The sequence below is a fragment of the Cicer arietinum genome, chromosome 7 (genome assembly GCF_000331145.2).
Source record: "Cicer arietinum cultivar CDC Frontier isolate Library 1 chromosome 7, Cicar.CDCFrontier_v2.0, whole genome shotgun sequence".
In the NCBI taxonomy this organism is placed as follows: Eukaryota; Viridiplantae; Streptophyta; class Magnoliopsida; order Fabales; family Fabaceae; genus Cicer; species Cicer arietinum.
This window is the reverse complement of record NC_021166.2, coordinates 12612719-12638383: the sequence shown is the minus strand read 5'-3', so window position 1 is coordinate 12638383 and position 25665 is coordinate 12612719. Positions and strand designations below refer to the sequence as shown.

Here is a 25665-nt window from a genome sequence, read left to right as displayed (position 1 = left end):
AATGCCGGCCAATGATTGTTTGAATATTGTTTTTACTTTTTCCTCTAAAATGAAATCAAATTTCATGTAAAAAGTTTAATCCATCGAAGAAACTTCATAAGACATAAAAGAATTTCTTAAGAAAAGAAGAAAAAAAAATCTCCAAAACAAAACTATGTACTTAGAATAAAATCCAAATTCCATTGTTATGCAATTTTAGACTCATCTGATTAAATCCAAACATACACCAAAACTCCTTAAAGTCAGATTCAGTAACGCGGGATTTAGAATATGCTTTGTTTCCTTGCCCAATAATCCACCTGAAATCCCACGCGAGATTATTCCAGGTGGGAGACACTTTCCACATATTTGTATTGAAATAATTATTAAATAAAATAAATATTTGTACCAAAAATACAAAAAAATTACACTCTGTCTCTTTAAGTTAGTTAAAATCCTGCAAAAAAATTCATCCACATACACATTTTGAAACTTAAATCATCGAATTAGAAATAAAAAATAATTAAAGATCTATGCAAGGATATAATCTTAATTAAAAGTATGATTGGTGTAAATTTACCCAATAAATATTAAAATTTGAATTGCTCCTGATTATTGAGTGATACTAGGCAGCGTGGACTTCTCGTGATATGGTTGGGACGGTGGACATAACACTTTTTTTCTTAAGCAACATAGCACTTTTTAATTACCGCATTTTAATAAAATGATTTTATTGTGGTTGGTTCTGTCTCTTTTCATTTCTTTGTCTGTGAGAAAAAAGGCTACATATTTTAGTCAAAAGAGTTTCTGCAATACCACGTGGCCCTATCATTTCTTTTGTACCTATAAATATATACACCCACCTCACTACTCCAACATCAATTCATCTTCAAACAAATCATCTAAAAAAAAACTTAACTAGTTTTAACATTCTCTCTCCCAAACATTCTTTCTTCTTTTCTTTCCTTGCTCGAGAGTAAACACAGTTCATTAATATTCCTTCCACCATCACCACAAAAAAATGAAACTCTTGTCTACAAAAGCAACTTGTAATAGTCACGGCCAAGATTCTTCATACTTCTTAGGATGGGAGGAATACGAGAAGAATCCTTACGATGAAGTTCACAATCCCAAAGGAATTATTCAGATGGGTCTAGCAGAGAATCAGGTATATTTTCTATTAACATATCCTTATTAGTTAAATAAAAAAAGTAAAATTGTACTAACAATGGAATTTATGTATTTCAGCTCTCTTTTGATCTAATGGAATCATGGCTCTCTAAGAATCCAGACGCATCTGGATTCAAGCGAGATGGAAAGTCGATATTCCGAGAACTTGCTCTCTTCCAAGATTACCATGGCATCCCTTCATTCAAAAAAGCATTGGTAGATTTCATGGCTGAAATTAGAGGAAACAAAGTCACTTTTGATCCCAACCACATAGTTCTCACCGCAGGTTCCACTTCAGCAAACGAGACTCTAATGTTCTGTCTTGCCGAAAAAGGAGAAGCATTTCTCCTTCCCACTCCTTATTATCCAGGGTACGTATCACTTTTAAAACTGCACTTCAAATTTATCTCCATTTTACTACAATATCGAACTTTTTAGCTGATCATTTTTATTTGTGCAGATTTGATAGAGATCTTAAGTGGAGAACTGGTGTTGAGATTGTTCCCATACAATGCAATAGCTCCAACAACTTTCAAATAACTCAACAAGCATTGCAACAAGCATACCAAGAGGCACAAAACCGCAACCTTAAAGTCAAAGGTGTAATGGTTACAAACCCATCAAACCCACTAGGCACCACATTGTCAAGGAGTGAATTAAACATGCTCGTTGACTTTATCAAAGACAAAAAAAACATGCATTTGATAAGTGACGAGATTTACTCTGGGACTGTTTTTACCTCTCCAAACTTCCTCAGCGTCATGGAGATCCTTAAAGATAGAAACTACTTTAAGGATTCTTCTAATGATGCTGACGAAGTTTGTGACAGGGTTCATGTTGTCTATAGTCTCTCAAAAGACTTGGGTTTGCCGGGTTTCCGCATAGGCGCCATTTACTCCGAAAACACGACAGTAGTCTCCGCTGCGACGAAGATGTCAAGCTTCGGCTTAATCTCGTCGCAAACACAATATCTTCTTTCCTCCATGCTTAGTGACAAAAAATTCACCAAAAACTACTTGGTAGAAAATTCAAAGAGGCTGAAACAACGACATAAAATGCTGGTTTCAGGTTTACAAAAAACAGGAATAAAGTGTCTAGAGAGCAACGCAGGATTGTATTGCTGGGTTGATATGAGACACCTTTTGAATTCGAACACATTTGAAGCTGAAATGGAGCTATGGAAGAAGATAGTGTATGAAGTTGGGTTGAACATTTCACCTGGTTCATCATGTCATTGTACAGAACCAGGTTGGTTTCGTGTGTGTTTCGCAAACATGTCGGAAGAGACTCTGAAACTAGCAATGAAAAGGTTAAAAGAATTCGTTGTTGAGTCCACTGGCAATAATAATACTCGAAACACAAATACTCAATCTAAAAGAAAGTCTTCATCACTCACTAAGTGGGTTTTTCGGTTATCGTCTCGTGATCATCGTGATCGACAAGAGGAACGGTAACTTGGTTCCTAGTTTGTGAATTGTGTCTGTGAAGTTTCAAGCTAGCCATGCACAATACACTTTTTTTTTCTTTTTCTTTTTCTTTTTGGGCTCCCCAATTATTTTTGGTGGAGTAGTTCAAAAAATGTTTATTTTATTAATATTTTTTTTGTGATAAAAATTTGTAGTGGGAGAAAGCACTCTGTCCATGTGGATGTGAAGTGTGAGCATTTTTAGTTAGTTTGGCCGTTTGAATTCAACAGTTATTATTTATTACCATGAAAGAAAGTGATATCCTAAATATTATTAATAAATGAAAAGTTTGATTTATTTATATGTTTGTGTCATTATTATTGATTCTCCTACCATGAAAATCTTATTGGTATCAAAACATTGAGAAGTTTGATTATGTGATGTCTTGAACATGATTTAATATATAATTATACTCTCTTTCCTATAATACATGTCATGTTTAAAGAAAACAATTTTCCTAAAAAGAGTGTTAAGTTTCCTTTGTGTTTATCCAATTTTTAAGAAATAACTTCCCAAGGTCCAGCCTCCTACTCGGAGCCTATATGAAAATATTGTGTATCTCGTCGCCTTAACTAATTATAATCATGTGGTTATCGATTTCCTTGTATTAATTAGTAAGAATAGTACGAATGCCATGTGTTGAACCTAGAAGAAGGATTGTGCTGTGGGCCTTCTATAAACCGACCTTCATACCCATATTACTGTATTCAACTACGCATGCATCTTCCAAGGCGCATAAGTAGGATAATTTGCACTGTTTGATTGAATGGCCAAAAAGTCAATAAAGTCATTCTTTTTAGACATGATCAAAAATACAACTACATATTTTTACCAAAAATTTGAGATTTCGGATTCGTAATTAAATATTTAATTTAATAATATTAATATTTGTTCAATAAATTAAAATTTAAAAATTAATAATATAAATTTTTAATATTTAGAATTATTGTATTAAAAAGATGAAATTTTTTTCCGTTTTATGAGTATATACTATTTTAAGCCAATTAAGTTGAGGAAGCTTCACCTTTTTCCCTTCAATTGTAAGAAATAGATACGTTAAACTAAGTATTATCTGTGGGGAGAGATTTGAAGTTTGAACTTGAAAGAAGAAAACCTTTTGTTAATCCCTTAACAAACTACGTAATTAAAGAGTACGCAAGTTACTTGCAAAAAATCAATTTTTTAAGCTGTTCAGAATACTTTGCTTTGTTGAACTTTTTAAGTTGTTTTGTCTCAAACAAACTACGCGGTGTGTACTACTACGTGTTATGATGATAGTACATAAGTTTTTTTGTTGTGTATTATACTACGTTTTTTAACGGGATATACAGTAGTTGATCCGTTTAAAAAAAATAAAATATATCATTGATATTTGTTATAAACAATTTAAGTTGTATTTATTGACAATATAAAATATTTTATAATGTAATTACTTATATTCATTATTTTAAAAGTGATTATTATACAAATCTAAAAAACCTAAATAACAAATAATTGTGATTCACTCTTAATGTAAAAACTATTTCTTTACACGGAGAATTAATGTATATAAATTAATAAATTTTTGTTATAAAATTAGAGAAATAGATATAAAATTTTATAGATTTTAATTACTATGCACTGAAGTCAAACACATTTAAACCATGGATAATTATGACTTTTGAGATTAAATGGCAGTGTGAAAGAGTACAAATTAAATCCAAATTTTACATTACATAATTATATGGATCGAGTATTGAAATACATCAATTTTTACTATGTTAACTGTGTATATAATACGGATCGAATATTGAAATAAATCAATTTTTACTATGTTAACTGAGTTGACGAATGCATTGTCACCTTGACACGCTAGATCATGTTCAAGAGTCTCATTCAATTGTGTAGTTTATTTAATGGGTGAAGATAACAAGTGTCTTTTAGACACTTATTAAAAAAAATTGAGTTGAAAATTTAAATTTTTACCACATTTTATAATATCCACCAATATAACTTCTACGAGAAGTGGGTCAACGCCGAATATAATTTCCAATGATTTTATCCTTTTTAACAAGAACTTTTTATATCCTTGACGCTGAAGATCCTGCGCTATAACTAACGATTTGGTCACGCGTTCACACTTATATAATATGATAAAATGTAAATTACATTATATAATACAGATTACTTCTTTTATACGACGCACCTCGAACAATTGTTAAAGCACCAACCAATCACAAGCTGAGAGTTACATTATACAGTTGAGAATAATATGCTTTGACCAAAAAGATTGAAAGAATAATATGCTTATAAAATTTATCAAAAAATAATAAATATATTCATATACCAGATCAAATCCATATTTAATAATAAAAAATTTGTGTAAAGTAAGATGATTATGTTTCCAGGATTCCATCTCTAATTGATCAGGATTATTTTTGCTAGTGAGGCACATGTATATAACTTACCATATTTTTGAATAATCATAACTTATATGATTTAGGGTCTATTTGGTTTAATAGAGGAGAGTGAATGGAAGGATTGTGCATGGTTTTATTAATGGAGGAGAAAGGAGATGATTTTGATAGAGGAGAGCTAAGAAAAAGATTGTGCAAAAAAAATATATTTGATTCAAAATAAGAGAGGAAAAAAAAAGATCCTACTCATTTAAGAGGATCAAATGAGATATTTTAAATAATTTATATAGATATTTTTTAGTCATTTCATTTTTTATTCAGATCTCTCAAAATAGAAAGAGATAAAATTAGCTTTTTAAGAATGAATTTGTTTATCTCTCCTCTGATCTTTAAATTTGAACCAAAATCACTTCATTCTCCACTCTCATCTATCTCCTGCCAAAGAGACTCTTCCACAAATAGATAAATTTTTAATTGTTATTATAGATTAGAAGCAATAGAACTCGAATTATTTAATTGAGGACTTAATTTGATCATTTATCATTGTTGTTTATGGTACAACACTTATGAGAACCATATATACTAGATTACAAGAGATAAATTTTATCAATTTAAATTTAACAATTTTATCCTTAAATTCTAGTTTAGTTGACAAATATCTTATGTTGAACGTCTTGTTTCGAATTCGAATTCAAGACATTATAGTTGCGTGAGTTAATTAAGATGAAATTTATTATCTTTTCTAAAATAAAAATTAACAGCATACCCTTGAATTGATGGACTATGTCAACAAAATTATAGGATAAATTTAAAATGGACAAAAAGGTTTATCTTTTGAATTATGAATATATTAAAAATGGTAGAATATTTGTAGCAGGTACTTCTCCAAAATAGAAAATAAAAATAACATATATATATATATATATATATATATATATATATATATATATATTTGTTATTAAACCATGGTGTTAACTAATATACAAGACCGTCATAATGTTTTTAGATGTTTTGTTTGAATCTAAAAATTGAACTCTTAAAATTAAAAAATCTTAACATCTAAATTCATGATTCTAACATTTGATGGTGAATTGTGGTCTCTAGTATGTTACACTTGCTGTCACGGACTTATTGGTGAGAAATTGAATATTTATTTCAGGCATAAGACACAAATATAAAATTTTAAAGTGTTTAATGTACAAAATTAAAAACATCAATATAATTTTTCAAAATTTCAAATGTATTATATAAAAAAATTAAAATCCTCCATAATTAAAAATCTTGCATCAATGTTTTGATTATACGAATTGATCAACAATGTTTTGATTACACGAATTGATCAACAGCTCTCCTAATATGTGATCTTTCTTAACTAAAGTATATATAAAAGTAAGTGGGAGATCGAGAGTTTTATAAAATGAAAATAAAAAACGTTTTAAAAAGTAAACGAATGCCTTAACTAGCATATCATGATCTTTCCTAACTATATATATAAATAAAAGTTGTGTAAAGTATATATAAAAGAAAGTGAGAGATCGAGAGATTTACCACTAAACTAAGAAATTTGGATAATTGAGTTTATTCAACGATTAGGTGTAGGAATTTCGGTCGATTTCCACATATTCTTGTCATTGTCAACTACATATGCATGTGCCATAGGAGCTAAATACTTTCATGTACCAATAATTAACTAATTAACATAATGATTTGATGGAAATAAGTTAGACCATCTAACAATGTTCAATTTATTAAAAATTTAATTTAATTTAATATATTTAATAAAAAGATTATATTTAAGTTTTTTAAAAACATTTTTTATTTAAATAAATTTTTAAAAAGTCTATAAAATCTAAACCATCGATTTATATATATATATATATATATAATAAAATAAAAGATTCGTTATATTTGTGAACTAAATATTTATTATTTTTTCTCTTTAAAAATGTTATTTATATTTCTATAATATAAGAATCTTTATTAAAATTTTAAACTCTAATTTTTTGCATTCTATATATATATTATTTTTTCTCAAAATCATTGTGTTATGAATTTAATAATGTCGATATTCTATTCTTTAATTTTCTTAATAATTGTTTGTATATACATCACATTTGTTGCAAAAAAGTGAGAAAAAATGGATGTTATAGTTGTATATCTTCACTAGACTTCACATTTTTTATTTGTCTATTGGCCATTTTAGAGATAAGCAAAATATTCTTTTATATGTCTTAACACAAAATAAATTTAGAGTAAAACCTAAAATAAAGCATTTGACATACAATATACAAGACTCAAGCTTTAATATTTTTTAAGTATATCTGACATATTTAAATAAATTTTAGTCCAATTCAATCTATTTTCACCATTAATAATAAAATAAAATTGAAATATAATATATCATATAAAATCAAATTTTATAAAATATTATATTAAATATAAAAATAATATTTAATTTTATTAATTATTAACTTCTTAATCTATTAAAAAATATATCTAAATACTTATTTAAAATATTAGTACGAACTAAATTTTTAAATAGATCGTACTATACTTTAAAAAATATAACATTTAACTCTAAAATAAGTGAATAATTGATCACATATTTAACTTAAACTTTAAAATTTCTTATAAATCTTACAAAACGTCTATTCTCATCCATAATAATTTTTGTTTCTGGTAGTTCGAGCATGGATATTTAAATATAAAAAAAATTATTCAAAATAAAATAATTCTCGTCCCTTAGAACTCAAAACAGAAAACATGTCAACACGGTTTTCTGTTAAGATTTGTTGAACGCGTCTCAAATTTCGGATCGCAGCAAAACATAATAATACTATCTATTGCATTTTGCAAACACATGTGTTATTTAGACCCCAAAAATTACATTGATTGTTGTCTTTTCTTCAACATTATCATATGACGAGAGATAAAATACTAATAAAAAAATTGAAATCGCATATTTATATTATATTTTATATTTGAATTTGTTTCTGAAAATCAATTTTTCTTTTGCAAATCCTAATACATACAATATCATATAAAGACAAAAAAATCAATAAAAACTTGTTGAACGATAATTTAGTTATCTGCACATTCAAGATTGGCCCAATTAAATATTTATTTCATAATTATGGTTGGATTATAATTTTAGCTACTTGTGATGATTGATCAGCTGAAATTATTGCAATTAATCATTGGTGTGAACAATCCAAACCGAAAATCTAAAGATCTTAAAAAGGTAAGGAAAGTGGTAGTAACGGATGGTTGATAATTGGCACATTTTTTATCAATATATTATCAACTTTGACTCTTAACTATCATCATCTCAAAACTGTTTCTTAATGTATTAAAATCTATTACAGATCTATAAACTACTATTCCTCAACTCAAATGTTAAATGTTAATTTTTTGTTTTTAATTCTTAATTCAACCGAAAAAAATCGATATTTTTAGATTAAACGTATTGATCTGAGTTTGAACTTAGAATCTCACAATTATATAAGTTAATTATTATGAAATTTATTATATTTTTTAAAACTAAAAAATATTTAATTTCTCTATTAGTTTTCTCGTTTAACTAATATCCATCAATTCTTTTTATTTATTTTTTATTTTAGTTTGTTTGAATATATACTCGTAATTGAAATATCATTTGATCACGATGTAGTCTACAACTTAATCTCCACTTATGATAATGAAAAATGAAACTACACTTATGATTACTAATGATGGTTTAATAAAATAATCATTCTCTCTCTTTTTAATTTATCCATTTTTTAATTGGTGTTAAAATAATCCAACACAAAACTTACGGTGATATGAAGACAGGATTAGTGATAGTATGTAATTTTATACTTACATCCAACAAAAAAATAAAAACTAAGCTAGACTTTTCCCCTATTTTAGTCTTTTTAATTGAGATATATAGACATATGTTGTATATGGTAAGGCCTAAATAACGAGTTTATAGCTTAAAGATTATAAGTTGATATTTTATAGTGTTTTTGATAAGTTAATTCAAGTAATATATAAGTTTATAACTTATATTTTTTTTTATTTTACTTTTATTATTATAATAAAAATAAATTTTTATCCTTTATAATTTATTCATTATAATTTAAAATTGATAATTCATTAATCAATAAATTATATAATTTAAAACTAAAAATAGTTTATTTATTATAGTTTGAAATTAATAAACTTGTTAATTAAAAAAATGAATATTAGATTAATAAATAATTTATTTATTATAATTTTAAATTATTTAAAACAATTTAATATTTAAAAATAATTTATTTATTTTTAAATATTTAAGTAAAAAATATATATATCAAATTGATAAATTTTAAATTATTACTTTTAAAATATTTTAAGCAATAATTAATAAAATAGAGTGATAATTATTTCTTGAAATTCACACACACAAATGTGAGGTATTGAGTGTGAATTTAAAACATGATATTGAACTTAACAATATCGACATTTGTCAGTTCAGCTAGAACTTAAGGGCAATAATTAAATATCATAGGTTAAATATATGTTTAGTCACTATTAAATTTTAATATTATAATTTTAGTTTTTGTAAAATAAAAAATATAATTTTTAATTCCTACAAATTTATCATGCATGCAATTTTAATTTCTGTTATTAAATCAACATATATTTTTAAATGAATTTTTTAGGCATGTTTACAACGTTATAAATAGTTTATCTATAAAAAAATGAGTTAAAAAAATTGATTTCTATCTCTATATTTTTATTTTTATCTTAAAATAATGTGTTTGAGTAAAAAAAAAAAAACTGTGTTGAGTAAAAAAGATTAGAAAAAAAATGTGTTATTATATATCTTTTAGTACAATCGATGTTCGATGTTAGTAATTAATAATAATAATACTTTATAAAAAATAGAGATCGAAACTACTTCATCCTTATTATATTTTATGCATATTACAAAATATTTCTGACATCACAATTTTATGTTACACGATGATTACATTAATTTATTTTTAATTAAAAATGTTTTCTTATATTATTTTATATTTAAAAACTAAATAAATTATTAATTTTATTAATCATTTAAATTAACTTAACATATATGAATTATAAATTATGAATGAATTTTAGTAAATTGTGACAATTTGATTAAGTGGTATGGGTGACATGTGGGTTTCACATGATGTAGAACATGTAAGGGAACAGAGAACACCTGCAGAAATATTGATTAATAATGGTGGTGGAGAGAGAGAGAGAAAGAAATGGTTTTGCTGTTTGTGATGATGGTATAGTATAGGAGCAGCCTACTAGGGAACCTGCAAATAAGGACCTCCTTTGTTAATGGCGACATGAAGGGTTAAATGAACGTGGCCTTTTGCTTCTCCTAACATTCACAATAATGATATTTCACCCATAAGCCTAAGCCATACAACAATTTTTGTATTCTAATTTTGGGCCCCATGCGTTTTCTCCGGATAATCCATGCCTACAGATTTTCCAGTTATATGCATGATTGATCAATTACAGAATTGTCTACGAATATATGATGCGATTTTCAGACACCCAATCCCATCGCCTTCATTATCATATTTTTAGAAATCTATTTTATGTGTTGAGCTTTTTAGCATACTTTTTGTATATATAAATGTATATAATTTACCTTTTTATTTTTTTAAGAGAAAATAGTATAATTAATAAAAACTATGTTTGGGAAAATAATATTTAGTAAATTGAAATATAACTTATAATTAGAGATAAAAAAATTTCGTGGTTATAATTAGAGACAAAAAGAGGATATTAATTATTGATTTTGAGTTTGTATACTTTCAATTTAGATCTTCCTCAGTTTATATCAATCTCCTCTATTTATTTAAAATCGTTTGATATGTTATTGAGACTCATGAAGACTAATAATGTTCAATACATGTACATATGACGTTAATTTTAATATATTTCAATAACATATCAAATGATTTTATATTTGTGTAAAACTTTATGTAAATGATATAAATTTTTAATCCAAACAATTAAAAATTAAAATTATATTGAGAACATCGAGGAACGTTTAAATTGAGGGAATTCAAATTCATTGAACTCAACATATAAGTATTTTAGTAAATTATTATAGTTTGTTTAAATTTTATTTTTGTAGATGTTATGCAATAAAAAAAATTATATTTAAGTTATTTATCTTCTAAAAAATTTACGTTTTTTACAAAATCAACTTTTAGTCATCTTCAATAAATGAGTTTAGTTGAATGGTTACATACAATTATTTTTTTAATGATTAATTGCATTTTTATTTTTTTTACATTAATATTAATTTATAAATAAGTTTTTTAATAAATATTATAAACTATTACATTAAAATATTTATAAATTATTTATAAAACATAATTAATTATCTCAATTTTTCCGATCTCGGACTTATTCTTGCATGTCCTATTTTATTTATCATATATCTATCTTCTTTTTCTTCATATCTCCCTTATCACAATCATTGTATCTCCATTTTCATATATCTTTTACAGTAATTCCATCATCATCATCATGTCTTCTTCTGAAAGTACTCTTTAGATCAAGTAACTCAATTCTCTGTCTCTTAATAAAAAATATTTAATTACAGTTTTAGTCTTCTTAGTTTTACTCATTTATCAAATTGATTTTTTATTTAAAAATCGACAATTTTAGTCTCCTATAATTTTTAACTAAAAAATGACGACGTGACATGTTTTAAATAATGTGTCATATGGTACAATAATGTATAATGATTAACACCTATAAAATCGAAATAAAACACAGTAAAAAGTTAACTTTTAACTTAAAAAAAATTCATATAATTAATACATTTAGATAGTTCTATATCATGGTATTATATCTCATGTTATTTAAAATACATTAAATAGTTATCTTTTGATTTAAAAATCTAAAAAAATGACTAAAACTGTCGACTTTTAAATTAGATGAAACAATTTCATGAATTTGTAAAAATATAGACACCAAAAATGTAATTAAGTCTAATAAAAAAGAACAATCAACAAAAATTGAGTATAGCAAAAGAATTAGACTCTCAAAATATGATGAATTAAAATTGAAATTTTGATAGAAAAAATTGCTTATATTTAGTGTTTAATACATCTCGAATTTGAGTGTCTCCACTTGAATCGTTTTGTTCCTCTATCTCCCTCTCTAAAATATTGAATCAAATAACTAAAGTTTAAAATAATTCAATCACTTGTAGTCCCATTTCCTTCATTGTCCCCAACCACACGCACCTTAAGAGTGTGTTTTAATAAAGACATTTTATAAAGTAATATAATTTTATAGTGTAATTCAAATATTCAACATAAATTATTTTGTTTAAATACTAAATTCGAATAAATTTTAAAATATAGTGATCATATGTTGTATTTTTTTCTTTTTATAATTATTTTATGATATATTTTGTTAAAATTTATGGAATTGCATACCACCGGAAAAAATTAAATGCATTTGTTATCTTTGGTTCTTACATGAAATAGGAGTCTAGTAATTTAGAGTCCAGTCGGCATGTTAGTAAAATCTACCAAATAATTGTTTTAATTATGATTTAAACTCGAATTCTCTTAAATAATTTATATTTAACTGAAGTTTATTAATCCTTTGAACTCAATCATTTGATTGTTCACTCTTACCTAATAAAATATGAACAGCAAATTTGTCCACATATTTCCTTTTTTCAAATTATGCTTATTGATTCCCAAGTTTCAAAATTTCCAAATTAATCCCTATTTATTTTTGAAAAATTCATTTACTGACGCATATACATGTGCAAGTTTTGTTGAATTTTCAACTTTTCTAAATTTTTATCAAAATTTGACCAATTTTTTAATTTTAATTATGATCACTTTTATTTTGATATTTGTATGTTTACACCAGAAATTTTCATAATAGCAAATCAACTATATTAAGTTCCAATTTTTATATTTGATGTTATTTAATTACTATATAACAAAATATTATTCTATCCAAATAAAAAAAATTCAAATAAAAAGAATTCAATTTAAACATTTAAATTACCTTAAATTATAATTTTTTTATATACATCAATGAATTTTCATTCAAACTTATTTTAAACTATAAACATCAATAATTAAATATTTGATTAATCAATCGAAATATGATTCATCTACTATCAATAATAAAGTTTGAAATCAGCGGCGTAAATTTAGAGAGAAAGAAAAAAATAATAGAATCACTCCTTAAATCTATCACTAAATTTAGTGGTAAAAATATAAGAATTTCATTTCTTCTTTTTCCACTTATTTTAATCTCTAAATTTACCTTTTTAGTAATAATAATTAAAGTCTTGTTAATAAATATTTTAAAGACAGTTATTAAAGAATTTAAGATATAAAAATTTTACTTGAAAAAACACATTTCAATACCCACAACTTTTAATGTGCTGAAAACACAATTTTTAATAAATGACTAGTTGAATATTTCTTTATTTGATTGTTTAACAAATGTCATTGGAACATTTGTTAACATTTGTCTAATAATAATTATATATATTTATGTATAATCCAATGGAGTGTGTATATTATTTATTAATTCGATTCAACTTATCCTCATGGGCATGTGAACTTGTTTTCCAAGTTACTCTGCAAGCTACACATTCTGTCCTTGACCAAATGGAACGATCAATAATCGATCCCATCAATACAATACAATCTTATCCAACACGAAATAACGCAAGTTCATACGATGACGATGATTTCGACTATGGATTCTTCTTGTCTAGTTGCGGAATGTATTTTGATCTCCTTGACTTTTTGAGCTGTGTATTTAGATTATGTTAATATGTTTGGTTTGGATTTGAATTAATGTGAGATATAGTCAAGAACATGGAGTATATATATTTCAACGTTTTGCTATTAAAAGTTTTTCTTTCCAAATGTACAATACTGTAAAAGGAAGATTGTGGGGCACTATACTATTGGTGCCTTGGTGGTGTCTTTCCTTTCCATTTATATATATATATATATATCAATGAAAGTTTATACAGTAAGTTCACATATTAAAGAGTTTTTTTTATATATATTTGTTCTATAAACTAATAAATTAAGAATCATTTTTATAAATAAAAAATTATTTGTTGAATTTTGTATTTTATAAAAGATTATTTCATAAAATAAAATAATGTTTTGTTGTTTATTAATATTATATTAATTTTTTATATTATATTATTAAAATATTTAATATTTACTATTATGAACAATGAAATTTGTAAATACAAATTAATTTTAGTTTGTTAACACTTTTGTTAAATAATATTTAATTATTAAAATTATATAAATGATAGAAAATATTTTTTTTTTAAAATTATTTAACTATTATTTTAAAGATAAAATATTCTTATATATATCGAATTAACTGATGTTTCGTACAAATTCTCTATATTAATTGGTTAGCTCAATTTATATCAATATCAATCTTCTACATATAGAAGTATATGGTTGGGAAATTAATAATAACGCATAGATAAGTATTAATTTGCAAGAAACTTCAGAGGTAGTAGTACTATATGAAGTTGGCAAGATTCCAATAGTCTTGCCTCATGTCCTCTACTACGACTTTCGACAATATTTTGGTTATGTTTTGCCTTGTATGGAACAAAACTTTAATTTTCTTATGGCTTCCGAAGTGGTGGAACTATCCCCATTATTCCGCTCCAAATTCTCCAATAGTTTAACCAAAAGTTATATAAAAGACTTTATAAAGTTAACACTCTTGTATTCATACACATCTTCTTTTCATATATTTAATTATTTAATATTTTTTTTTTCTCATATCATCGATAAATCACATCTATAAAATCATATTTTATATTTTTATTTCTCTTGAAATATCATCACATCTATAAAATCATATTTTCTATTTTTATTTCTCTCGAAAGGTCACTCAACATTCGAATGTACATTAAACTTTTTTCAAAATCAATTCATTCAAGATTTAAGTCGGATCAGAGTTGATGTTTTTTTATTTTAATTGATCGCTTAGTAAAACACTTGTATTAGAAAGTATATTATTAATATTTTTCATTCAATAATCCACACAAGAACTGAACCTAACATGTTTAAAATTTTAATTAAAATAAGTATAAAATGTTATCTATCATATATCGTAGATTCATAGACATAATTTTAATTTTAAGTATGAACTTAACATTTTTGAAAAGATTGAAAAGATAAATGTATAGCTGACAAAAAAAAAAGTTATTAACAACAATTGAAAAAGGATAGATCATAAAATCAAATAGAATTTTCTCAAAAAAATAAACAACTAAAAGTCACAGAAAGTACAAATTAACTTATGCTTTATCTCCCGCCGAATTTTTGTCGGTGTCTATTTGTATTGTACTACTAGCTTTAGTTTATGCATGTGCATGTAGACTTTAATATTGCTTCTGTGTGAAAATCTGAAATGTAAACCATAAAGTCAAATGAAAAAACTATGATTAATTTTTTTATTAATATTAATGATCATATAGTATGTTAAAATAAATATAGTAATAATAATAAATATATATATATATATAGATGGAATATAAATTTTATAAAAATATATAAGTTAAACTAGCAATATATATAAATATTAATATTAATATTAATATTAAAATAAATATAAAGAACACCGAAAATGTTTTAAGAAAAAAATTCTAAATTCAAATCTGATAGAAGATAAAACTATTAATTTACTAACATTTATCTATAAATAAAACTTAAATACAAATTAGAATGTAATACTCCCTCTTCCCATGATGTAAGACATTTCAGAAATTTTCAAACAATTAAAAATTAATGTAGTTAAGTAGTTGATTTTATAAAAACCACGTTATACTTACAAAATTATATATCCCACGTTAATATCATTTATAAATAGTAAGACATTACAACTTATACAAGAAGAAAAAAGATTAATAATTATTTTTTAGGTAAAAAGTTATTTCCTCCACATACAATTTTAGAAACTAATTTTCCAAAGTAGCTTAAATCCATATAAGATGTTAAACGACCAAATTTTCAAATATACCACTTCTTTTTTACGGGAAGAAAAAAAAAACTCAATCAGAATTCACATTCACAGCTAAGTTAAGGTGAAATGATTATACTAAAAAAAAGTTTGAAAGAGGAATAATGTTCTCAATATTTCTTGATCAAGTGCCTTTACATTGAATTTGAAAGAAGAAAATCTAACGCGAAAAAATTGTCCAAATTTGGGGATTCATGAGTTCTTGATATCTGTGATGAAGTCAATCACGTTACAACAAAAATCAGCAAATTAATCATAAACTCAATGAATCGTTCTTGAAATTTAGAATAAAAATATTAATGCACTTCATAATAATATTGAGCGAAGAAGACCACTACTATTCAAAATTTTCTTTTATCATAAAAATAAATATATCTATAATAATATTTATCTATAATATATATAATAAATATCTTGCTAACTATTTTAAACTGTCACATGAAACTTTTATAATATATATGAATGACCATTACACTGGCCATTATAATATATATAAATTACTACTGTTTTTATATAATATATGAATTATTATATTGAAATTTAATTTATAATTATTATAATAATAAAAAATATTATTTATATTTATTTAAATAGATCGACTTAATAAATTTAAAATATTTTTTTATGTGATATATAGTTTAACATTTTTAATTCAACAGACTTTTAAATATATTTTAATTTTGTCTGTTAAAATGATAAATATTTTTAAAAATATTTTAATTTTGTCTGTTAAAATAATAAATATTTTAATCTGACATATCATACACTTATGTAAAATAAAAAAGACTAGTTTGTAACCCCTAGGCAGAACCTACAAACAGGCTGGTTTGTAAAATAAAAAGCCCCAAATATTGAACTTACTACTAGAGGCAAGCCCATAATTCAAAAGGTTTGAAAAATAAAAAGCCCAAATGTAGAACTTACTACTAGAGGCAAGCCATAAATCAAAATCTGACCTGTGCTTTTGTTATGGGCTACCGCTGAATTATAACTCTAGAAAAATGGGGAGTTATTATTCATACCCCAAAATGTTTTTACCGGACAAAAAGACCCTTCTCTATTTTCTTCCTCCCTCACCCTTACCATTTTTGTGTTCTTTTCCAAATATAAACCATATGTTTTCTACAGGAGTATAACTTTCATGACCCCAAAAAATAAACGTCGTGACTGGCGCACAAGTTATACTCCTAGTCTGACAAGTCTATCAAGTTACTTAACATTTAAACAACTAAATCGCTCTCAATAACCATTTCAAAAAATATATATAATCTATCTTGAAATTTCGACAGGTTATCCTTTATAACTTCAAGATTTCCAAATTTATAAAATCTTCATTTACAGTATTAACTCAGTCAATTCATATTTCAAATATCATAATCTAATTGTTTAATACATTTTCCAAAATGACTTTCTAGACTCAACATAGCTGCAAATTATATCAGGACTCAATAGACTTTACTAAAAAGAGGTCATCGATCAAAGAGGCCTACCAAAACAAATATGGTGGCAACATGAAGGAGTAAGTCACAAAGACTTAGTGATAAGACAACAATCACCTTCAACTAGAAGAGAAATACAAAAAAACATGAATAATTGTTTTACAATCTTGTGGCGATTATGTTATACACATAATAAAATCATTAAACTTATGAGTTATTTGTTCAAATAGAAATATTAAAAATTAAATTAATAGCAAAGCGAAATCAAAATAAATAACCTTAAAAGCATCATAAAAATCAATCAAGTAAAATTACAAATTTTTTAGAACCAAGAGGCAACTTCATCTCATTGATTGTCCTTTCCTCCTAAGGGTAGTCTTTTCCTTATGGGTGACTTCATCTAACGGATAGCCCCCTCATCTCAATCCTGCAACACATCATCACACATCAATTAGGGAGCTTACATCTCGTTGATAGCCCTCTCATCCTACGGATGACATTTCTCATAGGGGTGGCTCCATCGAACAAGTAACTCTCCCTAATCAAAACGAGGTAACTAGGTGCACCTACCGTTATTAACGATTTCACAATTATAACAATGATTTTTCACAACACATATTTCAAAGCTTATAACTCAACCAATTCAAACTACAAACATATCACATAACAAAGACCATAAAATAATTAATGATAAAATCAAGAAGAAAACAAAAATAAAGGTTGTGTTCCCCATTTTTTCAATAAACACTTTAATATAGAAAACAAGTAAAATAATAATTATAGCATTATAAAAATATATGACGATGACCGTTGTCGACTCACAACTATGGAGAATCGTCTAAGTTTGTCCTCCAACAACTCTCTGAGTAGCAGACAAGACCTCAACTGACAAATCTTAGTAAAAAAAATATTCTCAAGACTTTAGAAAAATTATTCTAAAATTTAGCTAACTCTAGAAAATCATAAAAATCATTTAAATCTACTCTAAGTACAAAAATAAGATTTTATCCAAAACTATATTTTTCTAGATATTCATATTAGCTAAAAGTATTTACCTCAAAGAGTTTCAAAAAACAACTATCAAGAAATGAGTATCCTTCTTTTTCCTTAGAGCACAAACCCTAAATCAAAAATTATACACAATAACTTGTAAAAATATGAGGAAGCTTGCTTAGAGAGTGTATATCATTTCCATGAGTTTATTGTGACTTTAAGTGAGAGGAAAAAGAAGAAAAAAAATAAAGAAGAAAAAAAATAAAAAAGAAAAAAAAATGAAAATGGAGAAATAAGGGTGGAACAAGGGTACCGTGAGAGAGGAAAGAAATGAGAGTGAGATAGAAAAAAAGTGAAAGTGAGTCGTATTGATTTGTTTTATTTATTTATTTATTTATTATTATTATTATTATTATTATTATTATTAATATTATTATTAATTATTATTATTTTATTTTATTTTAAAAATGAAACGGGCCGTTTTGATAATCATAAACTTCAAGTTTACTTTATGCACACTTTTTAAGTCAACTTATATATATTCTTTTAATTTTTTAATAACTTTTTTAAAATTATATGTAAAACATTACAAAAATCTTCCACATAAAAATTTAATATTTTTAACAAAATATCCATTAAATATACATTTTTAGTATCAGATACTTAAAAATTCATATTTAATTTAATTTTTGTTAAAAAATTTAAATTTTTGTGTACGAGATATTTATAATATCTTTAATATGATTGCAAAAAAAAAAAAAAAAATTAAAAGGATACATATAAATTGACTTAAAAGCAGAGGCACAAATAAAAATAGTAATTTTGTAAGTAATAAAAAGCTAAGAAAATTTGATAGAAAATAAAAAAACTTATATAATATTAATTTTAATTGCTTCTATTTTTTGGAATCAACATTCTTATTTCTCCAATTTTTTATAATATATATTCAGCATGGAGTTGAGTTGTTGAACTAATGGGCACCATAGAAAATTTAAAGAGAAAGTTTTGTATTCAAATTTGAAAACTAACATAACTCTACTAACTTATGAAATTTGTCTATAATGATTTTTTTTCTTTTAAAAATATGAAAACATTTTGAAAAACTTGTATTTAAGTTTTTTAGAATATAATTTCTTCAAAAAAAATTTAAATTTGAGTTATTTTATTTATTTATTATGTTCTTAAAAATTCGAATTTTAATATAAAAATGAAAAATATATCAAAAAATTGATCTTATTTCAAATCCACTACAACACATTTTTTAGATATTATCTATTTTGAGTCTTATATAAATCTTAACGATTTTCTTATTTTTATTTATGAAAAGAAATATCATAGGATTGATGAATGAGAGTAATTGTATACTACACTTAATCTCGATTCTTGAACAATGTGAGATATTTTGGTCCACCATAAAATTAGCCCATAATTGAAGCTAAAAGGCCAATCAAATACCGTACATGGCAAAGATCCTCGGCAGTTTGATTCCCACAATGATACTAATATTCAACCTTCAAGACTGTAACATCATGTTTATGAGATATTCTTTACTATATAGGTTTTGTGTGATCCCTCAAAGTTTTGTCCTTTATGAAAAAAGGTGTTATGATGGATAAAGGAATGCATGTGTTTATAACTTATGCTTAACCTTGATTATCAAATAATGTGATCCTTTTGGGTGTATTGGAACAATAGAACTCGACCTTAAGCCATATTTCCGAGGTATTTCAATATTTGGGATCTTGCGCACAAGTCATTACTGTTTTTTCTTTTGTAAAAGTCTCTTTGGTGGGATGACACGTGTGATTGTTGTTTATAAATATATTCAGTCTCGATTTTCATACAATGAAGACTTTTTTAAAAAAAAAGTCATTTGGTCCAAATATAAATTCACACGCATTTAGTTTATATGACACATTTAAAAAAAAAAAAACAATATGATCCGATTTGATCTAATTACAAGCAGTTTAATTTAGATCAAATTTTAGATATCCAAATTATAATTTTATTTAAAAAATATATTAATATTATAAAAATACAGTAAAATAGTAAGTTTATGTAACTCATAATTTACTAAAATTTAACATTATAAAAAACAATGATCAATTATGTTTAAAATGTTTGTAATGAAAAAATAGATTAAATTAAACTAATAAGTATTATTAAAAAAAAACTGACAAATAATTTATAAATGCAATATATTATGGTTCAGTTCAGTTTAGAAAAAAAAAATTAAATATAATGCTTTCCGTGCAACAAAATAACATTAATTTTTTTTCAATATTATATGATTTTGTGCAATTCTTGAATTTTTGAATCGATTTTGCACTTTGGGTATAAAAACCTTTAATAACTCTCAAATCGATGCTAAGTACTGTCTGAGTCTGACCTCTGTGTGTGGCTTAATCTTCGTTTTTCAAAAGCGACACCATTGTTCCGATTTAAAAGTCATATTTTAAAAGTATTATTTATTTTATGACATAAATTTTACGATTTTGTTTTTAATAAAATAATATTTTTTAGCGGATAGACGAATGTGGTTATTATTTATAAACTACTCTTAATATCGATTACAAACTAATATTGACTATTTTGAGTAACAGAAAAGAAAATTCTAAAATTTTTACACAAAAATATTACAATTTCCGAAAGCGTAATTTATATTTTGATATCTTATGCTAGTATTTGCTGCGAATTCTGCTTTGATGCATAATCAAATAATAAACACATTGACTCATTGGGGACTTACACATATTCAGCCCACTTATACACATACTCAACTCATTTGTTTAGCAAAGAGCTAATAAATATGAATCATATCTAAACAAACTATGGGTAATATTTTCATATACGCAAAAAAAATTATATTTTTAGTCTTTTAAATTTAACTTAATTTTTATTTTAAATCTTATTTTATTTTGAATAAGTCTTTTAAATTACATTTTGTTTATACCGATACTTTTTTATCTCAATTTTGACAATAATTAGTTCAACTGAAAACTTTTAATCATTAAAAACTCTATCAAATATTGCAGTAATATATCCCTTATATTAATTTTTAATAAAACATTTATTAAATCTTAAAAATCATCGATATTTCTTAATTTTCTTTATAACAATTTAAACACACATATATCATTAAAATTAAAGTAATAAATGTCTTTAATACATAAATATTTTCAACTTCTTTCCCGTGCATACAAACTTGAATTTTCAGTTTAATAGAACGTTTCGGTTAGATATTAATATTTCATAATATTAATTCGAAAAAAAATTCAAATTTATAAAATGTAATTTAATATATGTTAAAAACTAATGAATCAAACCAAGTTGAAAAAAGATAAACTCAGAGCATCTATACTAAAACATAAAGGTATAAAGATATATTTTTATCTTTTTATACTACCATAGTTGGTACTCACGCCCTGCACTTCTATAAAATTTCACTAACATGTTTGTGCCTAGAAAGTAGATATTATTTTATTAAAACTAATACAATCCTCTGTTTTTCACTTAAACTATATCTCATTTTCACTTTTCTCTTAATTTTACAAATTCTGTCTAGTCTTCTATCTCATGTTTTCTCCAATTTTATAGAATATACCTTTGAAATTTACCGAATATATATTGCATTTGATGAAGTTAGAAAATTCATTAGTGATTTTCAAGGAAATGCGAGGGTGAATTTTATGAGTATTTTTATACGTAGAGTAATATATAAGGGTGTAAGAGGACAAAATGTAGAGGTGTTCAAAATATCACCCACCTACAATAGCCTTGAACTATTTGAAAGAAAATTGAGTCACATAAATTAAAAGAAGAAAACACTATTCTTTGGATTGTCTTCTTTTAATTCTAATTCTTCTGCCCGCCACGACCAAATTATTGGATAGTAAAAGATTTGAAAGTTGATTTTGGTTGAAAAATCTAATTTGTACACTCTGTAATTAGAAACTTTATTTAATGATGAAAAAGAATTTGTACTCTCATGGTAGTGAGTGTCAATTTCATCAAATAAACAAAACATTGGGGATTATATTTATGTTTTTCCACATATAAAAAGACAAATTGCTTGCATAAGAAGGTCGTCGGTGTTTACTTGTCGTATCCTATGTAGACTTTAAGGCTTCAATCAAGGCTCATTTTTGTTTATTTAATCCCCTAGACATTGCCATTCTATTAAAACAATATTATTTTTTCAAAAAGATAAAACCAAATTATTTGTTGGTATGTACTTTGAATTTGTTTCTGAAATGGTTGCTCTTGTCAATGAATTATTCTTTCAAACAACTTTACAGAATTTTTTTTATAATTATTTTATTATATATTATATATATTTTCGTGTAAGACTTTGTGTGCATGGGTTAATGTGTGATACTATGGTATATATGTTGAGGATGTTCAGTCCACACCGCTTTTTTTTGTAGAATTTATGTTCCAAATGACAATCAAAACTTCCTTTATCATTATTTTTATTTAAAAGAAAGGAATTTATTTGTACAAGAGCTGTGTTTAAGCTAAGTCTGCGATTTATATTTAAACAAATTAAACTTCACTTGTCATGCATTCATATATAGGTTGACTAGATGTATTCCCACCAGATTTAATCGTAAACAAAACTAACAAATTAACACATTAAAAATAATATTCTCATTAAGTTTTTTGATAATAACAAAAATAATTTAATTTCTCAAATTATCTTATCTCTTTACTTTAATGTGAACTTGTTTCTTTGAAAATATTTTAAATATAATAACATTAAGTAAACAAAATTTAGTTAGATTTTTTCTTATATTATAGACAACAAATTAAATATGACCTTTTTATATTTGAGTCCGAGTTGGGGAGGTATGTAACTAAGAAATAAAGTCTAACTTAAAATATGGTCTTAATGGGCCAGTCAATTAGAGCAGTCAAATAATCATATTAATTGTTAGGAGTTTCTTCTCTTGTATGCTCTAAAATACATATTTAAGTTTAGATTGATGAATCAATTAATATAATATATTAAAATAAATTTTAAAATAATATATTGACACACATCTTTACATATCATATAAAATTAATTTTGCCATATGATTTAGTAGTATGATATAGCATTCTAGAATTCATTCATTTTTTTTATTTCACATTTTACTAATTCTTTGTCTATATCTCTATAATTGAAAAAACAACGATAAAAATATAACTACCATTATAAACTTAATTTAATTATTAATTTCTTTTTTAATTCATTGCATATAAATAAATCACAATATTTTAATTATATTTTATTAATTAAAATGTAGCAACCTTAAATTACCACAAAAAATAAAAAAAACAATAATCAAACTTATGCACACACAATCCAATGAAGTTTAAATAAATAAAAATAAAAAATATGAAAGCAAAAACATTTAAATTAGCAAATATTTGCAACAACAAAAATCAACAAATAATATATTTTAAAAAATAAAAATATTAAATTATACATTAAGTATTTTTAAAGTAATTATAATTTATGTTTATTTTTCTTTTATTAGTGTTCAGATACATATTCTATTCTTTAATACAAAGAAAGTATTTGTCTATATAAATTGTCCATGAAAATAAAATCATTCATTTTAAAATATTAAATTTATAGATTAGATGAAGCATAAAACAGAGTATAGTTTCAATTAACAGCAAAAATAATCAAAATCAAGTAGTGATTCCTTATCATTCCCGATGTTATTTCATGTTTTTGTCGTAAAAAATAATACTTTGAGTTTATTCATTATACACATTATTCAAAAAAGATAATTAAATCAAAATATTTTTGAAAGAAATATGTGACATAACTCCTCTAATTAAGGATTAGTTATCGAAAGTTTAAGTGGAAATGAGACATGAAACATAAAATAAAATAAAAATAATAGTTCATTCAATTAGTCAAAAAAAAAAAAAAAGAATAAAGAAATAATAGTACTCAAGATAAAAAGTAAAACAAAAATAAAAATAATGATCATATAAAAACCAATGCTTATAAATATATCTCAAATCAATGATTGCAAAATATATATGCTATTTTTTATAGGAAAAAAGTACCATATAATGAGTGTATGTTTAAAACAAAACAAAATGTATATCAACAATAACTCATCTTTTTTTAATAATATTATTAGAGTGAAAATCACTTATTTTATTTAAATATTTTTAATTATGTATACAAACACTGACTCATCTTTTTTTAATCATATTTCTAGTGTGAAAATCACTCATTTTATTATAAACTTTTCGATTGTTTCTATTTCATTTTTTTTTGGTTATACAACCATTATTCTTCTAAATTAAGAAACTTATAAATTTGAAACTTTTTTTCCGATCAAATTAATACATTTATACACTATAAATATCACTTTCAAATTTTTAAAAAATTTCACACTGAAAGAATATTTTACAAATTATAAAAAGATGAACACCACCTCTAATCTAAAAAAAGATCTAGTGTTTAGATGAATGGACATGTGTAAAACAATATACATCGTGATATAAAATATATTCTAATAATTAATGATAAATTAGAGTTAGGACATTAATTTGTAAAATAATTAAAAAGAATTTGGATTTTTATAGCTTGTCATTATATACGAAAGATTTTGTGATGCTGTAGGATTTACTTAGTCAATCCACCTAATAAAAAATGATTTAGAATTGATAATTAAATAGAGCTGGAAATATGTTAAACAGACTAATAGAAGATTATAGCTTAGATTATGACATACTAACATTTTTTAAATAGTAAAACAAAAACCTTTTAAAAGTTTATATGGTTAAAAAAGTTAGACTAAAGACAGCTAAAAAATTCTTTAAAGTTTATTTGATGATCTATTTAAGTAAATAAAAATAAATAAATATTTTATTAAATTAAATTTTATCCTTTTTGTTCAAATAATAAATTTACTAATATTTGCTGCAATTTAAATAAGATGTCGTCAAATTCTTTAAAATTTTGTATTATATATTAAAATAAAAAATTCTTTAAAGTTTATTTGATAATCTATTTAAGTAAATAAAAATAAATAAATGTTTTATTAAATTAAATTTTGTACTTTTTGTTCAAATAATAAATTTATTAATATTTACTATATAATTTAAATAGGATGTCGTCAAATTCTCTAAAATTTTGTATTA

General features: G+C 24.4%; 1 protein-coding gene across 1 annotated transcript; it reads left to right on the top strand.

Moving 5' to 3' along the window:
* Positions 1–872: 872 nt before the first annotated feature.
* On the top strand, positions 873–2916 carry LOC101501111 (1-aminocyclopropane-1-carboxylate synthase 3-like). The gene is made up of 3 exons (XM_004508992.4): positions 873–1147; positions 1228–1520; positions 1610–2916. Exons 1-3 carry the CDS (start codon positions 1001–1003, stop codon positions 2601–2603), a joined length of 1434 nt encoding a protein of 477 aa, XP_004509049.1. The 5' UTR covers positions 873–1000; the 3' UTR covers positions 2604–2916.
* The last annotated feature ends 22749 nt before the right edge of the window (positions 2917–25665 follow it).